Raw genomic sequence first — 6,400 nt, forward strand, 5'->3', positions numbered from 1 at the left:
TACAAAGAGGTTCATAATTTTTCTAGAAAATGGTGTTGAAAGATAAATCATTTGAACAAATTTGTTCAGTGAAACTCTGTGAGCCCATGGACAAATAAAAGTTTTTATTTTTGAAAAAAGTAACATTTATCCTTTGAAAATTACAGCAATGAATAAGAAAATTTTTTAGTGGGAGAAAGTTGGTTTAAGGAATTAAAAAAGAAAGTCACAGTATTAAATTCTCTTGGTGTTTAAATAATTTATTTGTGTTTGCTACTTGTGCATTCATTTCAATGCCTGACACATGTATCTTCTGGACATGAAAAATAGTGGTCTATTTAAGAGAACTTAATGAGTGACAGGATTTTTGAAATGTACTTTATAAATACAAATATTTCAAAGTAAAGGGAGAAAACTGTTGAATAAGTAGACAATAAAATTCTGAACATTTCTGATTTACAAAAGTATGACTATTTTTTCACTAAACGAATACAACCACTTATAAAAATATATGTGTGTGTATATGTGTATACCCACATACAGAACAGAAACATTTCAAGTGGCAAATTTTTAGTGCACTGCCAACGTGCAACAATAACTGTCATCCATAGACATTCACGTGCAAACACTACTGGACTAGTACACTAGAGCAATTAAGAAAGCATTAGTTAGCCAAACTCTGTGGCAAAAACTTTTAAACAATGAAACAGAAGACTACTTCTCATCTGAAAAATGTAGAAAATAATCTCATTTATCATCTGAGTCATATATATGTGTGTGTGTGTTACACACGGTATTATCTAAGGTGAGAAAACAGGGGCAACATAACTATCCATTAAAAAATAAGAAAAAGAAAAGATGGCAAAGATGGGAATGCACATGCACATGCAAGGGAATGGAGCAATTAAGCAATAAGTAATAGAAATCAATTAAAGTCTGAAACAGCAGCTAGTTTTGACACTGGAATGAATCATGGAAGTTGGATGAGTGGAAAGGGAGAGGTCAAAATAATTTCTCTTTGTTTTCAGCTATGTATAGAACTATGTATAGTCACTAGCGAAATGTATAGAACTATGTTTAGTCACTAGCCAAAGCCCACTGGAATGTAAGTTGGCTAAACTGTCATGAATCCAGTAACTTTGCCAAAACTACCACACAGGTTTGTTCTGAAAAACAAATAAGATAACAGTTGTGAAGATGCTCCACAAAATTCAAAAGCTGCTCTCATATAAGACAGACAGTTTACATAATAATCAGATTCATTCTGTCCTTCCAACTCTGAGAAAATGCAAACAATGAGCTCTCCTGACCACAGAAAGGAGAAAAACTCTGCTCCATTATCAGAGCTTCATGTAACAGCAGGCTCCATAATCACAGCTAAGTCTGACTTTGGAAGCAGAGCAAATAGGGTGACAAACTGATCTAAGGGAAAGAAAGGGTTGCTGATATACCTGTGAGCAATGTCTCCACTCCTGGCATTTCCCCCACAGAAATTCGTGAAAGGTGAGGAATTATTCAGTAGAGAAAATACAGATTCCCTATCCTGCCTCACTCTAACCCTCACGAAATTTATTGTTTAAACATGTATAGGATGAAATATCTCAATTTCTCAATTTCTTCCTTATAGCAAGAAGGCCTGAGAGGGTGTATGTATGTATGTATATATATAATATTCATCAAAATATGCCAAAAAACACAATTCCTTTCCTTACATATTAAAAACTGGAAAAGAAGAAAAGACTAAAGTGTGTTAGCTATGTGTGTGCATTGCTATGATCATCTGACAGGTAGGAAACTCAGGCTTAGTGAGACTAATTTATTCAAGGCCACTTACCCCACACAAACTTGATCCTGGATTTGTTCATGTCAAAATTCTGGCTGAAAACTTCAACAAAAACAAATCCTACCCTCATTCAAAAAGGTCAGGATGATAAATGGCAAGTATAGCCAATATATGTTTTGTTATCTTTTTTTGTTGCTAATTCTATCACTATTTAAGAAAATATTCTGGCATTGAATAATACTTCAATTAAACTTTTACAAAAGCCTTAAACAGCATTTCCTCCTCCACTAATAGTAATTCTACAAGAACTACCCATGATATCAGAAACACAGATAATCACCAATAAATGCATACATCAGCAGCAGCTGCAAATATCACAAAAAGAGAGAGAACCAGACAATATGTACCACCTGATAAAAAGAATACATCAAGAACTAAGGAACATTTTCTTCTTCCCAAAATCATATTTCCAGTCTGATCAAGTCTCTAGATCCAACTACCAAATTAAGGAAACAGACGGTAAATGAACTTAACACCACAAGGACGTAATTTAAGATTGTGGTAAATGCTTCTAGTGAAACAACCTATTTCGTAAAGAAAGAAAAATGCAAATAAGAAACAAAGGGGAAGCACAAATGAAAAAGACACGTAAGAGATTTATTGGGACTCTATATTAAAAATAAATAAATAGCATTTAAGAGAAAAATGCAAATTGGAATCTGATTGGATATTTATTTCGATTAAGGAGTTACTGCTAACTTTAAGTATGATAATGGAATTGTAATTTTTTTCAAAAAAGACCGTATTTTACAGAACTATATACAGAATAATTAGGGTTGAAATGAGGTAAAGTACGGTATTTGTTCCAAAATAATACTTGGTGAGGGTTAAAATGAAGATAAGATAAACAAAATTGTTTATAAATTGATAATAGTTGAACTTGGCTGCTAAGCACATGACTATTCATTACACTATTATGTAAGTTGGAAAAAAGCACATGCAACACAATCACTAAAAAAAGTCCTAATTTTTTTTCACAAGGAAAAAAGCTTATCATCAAGGAATTACAGAGCGGAAAAGTTCTTAGAAACAACATCTATTCAAACCACCTCATTTTATAAATAAGGAAATTAAGGCTCAGATAGGTTAAGTGACTTGCTCAGGGTCACACAACTTGAGAGTTCCAGGGTCAAGATCATAATTTAAAATCTCCAAACTTAGAGCCCAGGGTGTTTTTCTTTTTCAAACCTCTAAGAAATGACTGCAGTTAAACATTTAGTCCAGAATATCCTAAAAATTGAGTGTAATTCACAAGAATAAGCCACGTGGCAAGGAATTAATAGTTAGTTCATACCAAAAATGCGCTGCCAGTCACTGTGATAAGATCTGTTTCTTTCTGAGAACCATGGTTTCCTGCTGCATTGGAGAAGCCAAACTGGGTTTCCTCCTCCTGCCCAAAGAAGTCGGAGTCAGGATGTACATTCCATTCTGCTTTGGTTGGCGGCAGTAGTTCTGAGACACTGTTTTCACAAAGGGTGCTTGAAGGAGTCAGAGCATCTGTGTCCACTGTTAGCTTACTGCTGGGGGTCAAAGCTTGGGGCTCTTGACTCGAGTTTTTCATAGCCAAAGAGCCCAGAGATGCCAATGGCCCCACACTTAGACTTGGAACATCATCCATATCTAAGGGACTCTGCTGAAAGCCAGAGGCTGTCGTTCCAAAAAACAGAGAGGTATCCAGACTTTGAGGAAGGTCACTGGTGGCCATCAAGGCCCGAGGGTCCACAGCCTGCCCCAAGGAATTATTATTATTAGCAGGGAGGCTTCCTGCCAGAGTTGAACTCACAGAAGCCACATCAATAGTTAAGATTCCAGAGTTCACCAATGCTGTGTCCAGCACTGCAGCCGAACTACTGCCAGGCACATCAGAGAAGAGAGACACTAGCTCTGCATCACTGAGATCACTCTGTCCCTGGCTGGTAAGTTCACTGCTGGGGGTAAGAGAATTTGCAGCTTCTAGCTGAGCTAAGAGATCCTGGCCAAGGTTGTGCCTTTTGGCCATGTGGGTCTTCATGCTGTGCTTGGATGTGAAGAGTTTATTACAAGTAGAGACTGGGCAGCGGCTTTTCCAAGTGTCCACGTCCTGCAAGTGTTTCTTGGAGTGAATGTAAAGACTACTGCGAGCAGAGAACCTGGCACAGCAGCCTTCCACAGGGCACACAAATGGCTTTGTGCCCAGGTGGGTTATGCTGTGGCCTTTCAGATGCTCAGCCCTTGTGAAAGATTTCCCACAGCCTTCCACAGGGCACATGAACCTCCGGTCATCCTCGTGCTTCCTTTTGTGCCTTAAGAGCTTGGACATGCTGGTGAAGTTCCAGCCACAGCCGTCAAAGTCACAAAGGAAAGGTCTCTCACCGGTGTGGCTCCGCAGGTGAATTTTCAGGCGACAAGCCTTGTCGTACTGTTTGCTGCAACCAGGAAAAGAGCAGGAAAAAAGTTCCTGTTCCCTGAAATGGGCACGGTTATGGGAAAACAGGGCACTCACTGTGATAAACGTCTTCTTGCAGCCAGAAAACGCGCACTGGTATGGCCTCTCGGGCTCGAAATGGCTGCGCTGGTGGGCGCTGAGTTTGGCCTGAGTGGGGAAGCTCTCCTCGCACACCTCGCATTTGAACGAGTTCTCCTGCTCATGCCCCTTCATGTGTGCCTTGAGGTTATAAACCGTGGTGAAGCTCTTGCCACAGCCCTCTGCAGGGCAGCCAAAGGGCCGCAGTTTGTCGTGCGACTGCAGGTGCCTCTTGAGCTTGTAGGAGGTGGTGAAAGTCCAGCCACAGCCGCCCAGGGGGCACTTGAAGGGCCGCTGGCCCTGGCTGCTGCTGTGAGTCAGCAGGTGCACCTTCAGCTGGTGCTTCTTGGCGAAGGTTTGTCCGCACTGAGCCTCGGGACACAGGTACAGCACCACGCCCGGGCCTGGGCCCAGCGGCCTGCGGGGGGGACTTTCGGCTGCGGCCCGGCCCTTTGCCTCCTCCTCAGGCGCTGGGGCCGGCGCCGGTTCAGCCGGCTCAGCCAGCAGGAGGTCGGGCGGCAGCTCTGGGCAGTCGCTGGCCTGGGCGGCGTGCGGGACCCCGGCTTGCGGAGCCATCAGACCCCCAGGGTGAGGGGCAGGCGCGACCCCAGGCTCCCAGGCTGGCGGCGGGGGCGTGGCCAGGGTGAGGACACCGTTCTCGAAGCGCAACAGCAGGTTTTGGTTGTGGATGGTGACCGTGCCCGTGAAGGCCGCGGCGGGTCCCAGGCCTGGGGCGGGGATCGGGTTCTCAGCCGGGGATGGGGCGGGGACTGCGGACTGGCAGCCAGGGCCTAGCGCCCGGCGGCCCGCGGGATTCGCGCCACTCTCACCCTGCTGGAGCTGTGGGACCGGCTCGGCCTCCTCCCTCCATACAGGCCCTGCGGCCTGGCCGGCGCCCGTGGTCTCCACGTCGCCACCCGCCGGGTCCAGCAGCACCAGGAAGAAGTCATCGCTGTCGCCGCCGCCAGCGTGGTCCAACCTCGGGGCCAACAGGCTCGGGCCCGGGCCCCGTGAGGCCGTGCGGGCCTCCTCGTGCCGCCTCCCGGGCCCGCCATCTTGGGGGCCCCGGAGCAGCAGGAGGCGGCGCGCGGGGACCTGGCCAGCCCGCGGGTCAGGGCCGCCGTGGAACCGGCTGGCGCCCGCGGGGCTGCGAGCACCGCCGCTCTGTCGTGTCCCACCAGCCGGGAGCAGCCTCGGGCTTTCCATCTCCGCGTCGGTGAGGCTCCACTGGAACCAGAGCCGCGGAGGAGGCGCGACCCCGCCCCCTGCCGCGGGCCTGAACACGTTCCTGAAAGGAAAAAAAAAAAAAATGTGCAATGCGCAGAAACTGGTCCTATCAGATATTAAAACGTGTTTAACGACACAGTGATTTAAATATTCTGGTACTGGGTCTCTGGGACAAAATAGAAAGCCCAGAGGCAGAACCTGGTATGCAAAAATAAGTTCTACATCTGATATTTGTGGGAAATCAAGGACGTCTTCCCAGATAATAAGGAAATGAAAGTTCGTTCGGTAAATGGTGCTGGAATACCTAGCAATCTATCTGCTAAATGCAACTTAAATCTGTACATCACTGTATATACCAAAATGAACACCCCACCTCCTCCCAGTGCTAAGGGTGGTGTTTAAAAAAAAAAAAATGTTTACTGATGGCTGCCTGGCTGGATTTATGAATCCAGTGCGAGAAAATCCCTGGGACAACGTGTCAACATTGAACTACCATAGTGCTAGCAAATTCTACTGAAAATGATGTCTGCTGGTACAGAAATTAGAATAAATAAGAGGTGGGGCCAAAACGGATTACCACTGTTCAGCCTAGAAGTTCAAAACCTGGAAGATGAAACAATTTGTATTGAATCCTAGAAAACCCTACCCACCCCTGGGCTTTTCCAAGACAGTGCACAACCTAAACCAACTCTGCCATTACACCATGGTAAATTTCATGTCCAATCCCACAGCATTCCTCAGCTAATTCTGGATTCTCCAGCACATGGAGATCTCTGGACAGGACTACCAGGTAAATGTGACAAGATTAAACCCTAAGTCACCCTTATGGACTCTGCTGAGAAAAAAAT

The 6,400-nt window shown here is 44.9% G+C and overlaps 1 protein-coding gene across 1 annotated transcript; it reads right to left on the reverse strand.

Moving 5' to 3' along the window:
• Window positions 1-232: 232 nt before the first annotated feature.
• On the reverse strand, window positions 233-5,620 carry LOC116582928 (zinc finger X-linked protein ZXDB-like). The gene has a single exon (XM_032330783.1). It carries the CDS (start codon window positions 5,529-5,531, stop codon window positions 3,111-3,113), a length of 2,421 nt encoding a protein of 806 aa, XP_032186674.1. The 5' UTR covers window positions 5,532-5,620; the 3' UTR covers window positions 233-3,110.
• Between the last annotated feature and the right edge of the window lie 780 nt (window positions 5,621-6,400).

The sequence above is a fragment of the Mustela erminea genome, chromosome X (genome assembly GCF_009829155.1).
Source record: "Mustela erminea isolate mMusErm1 chromosome X, mMusErm1.Pri, whole genome shotgun sequence".
NCBI lineage: Eukaryota > Metazoa > Chordata > Mammalia > Carnivora > Mustelidae > Mustela > Mustela erminea.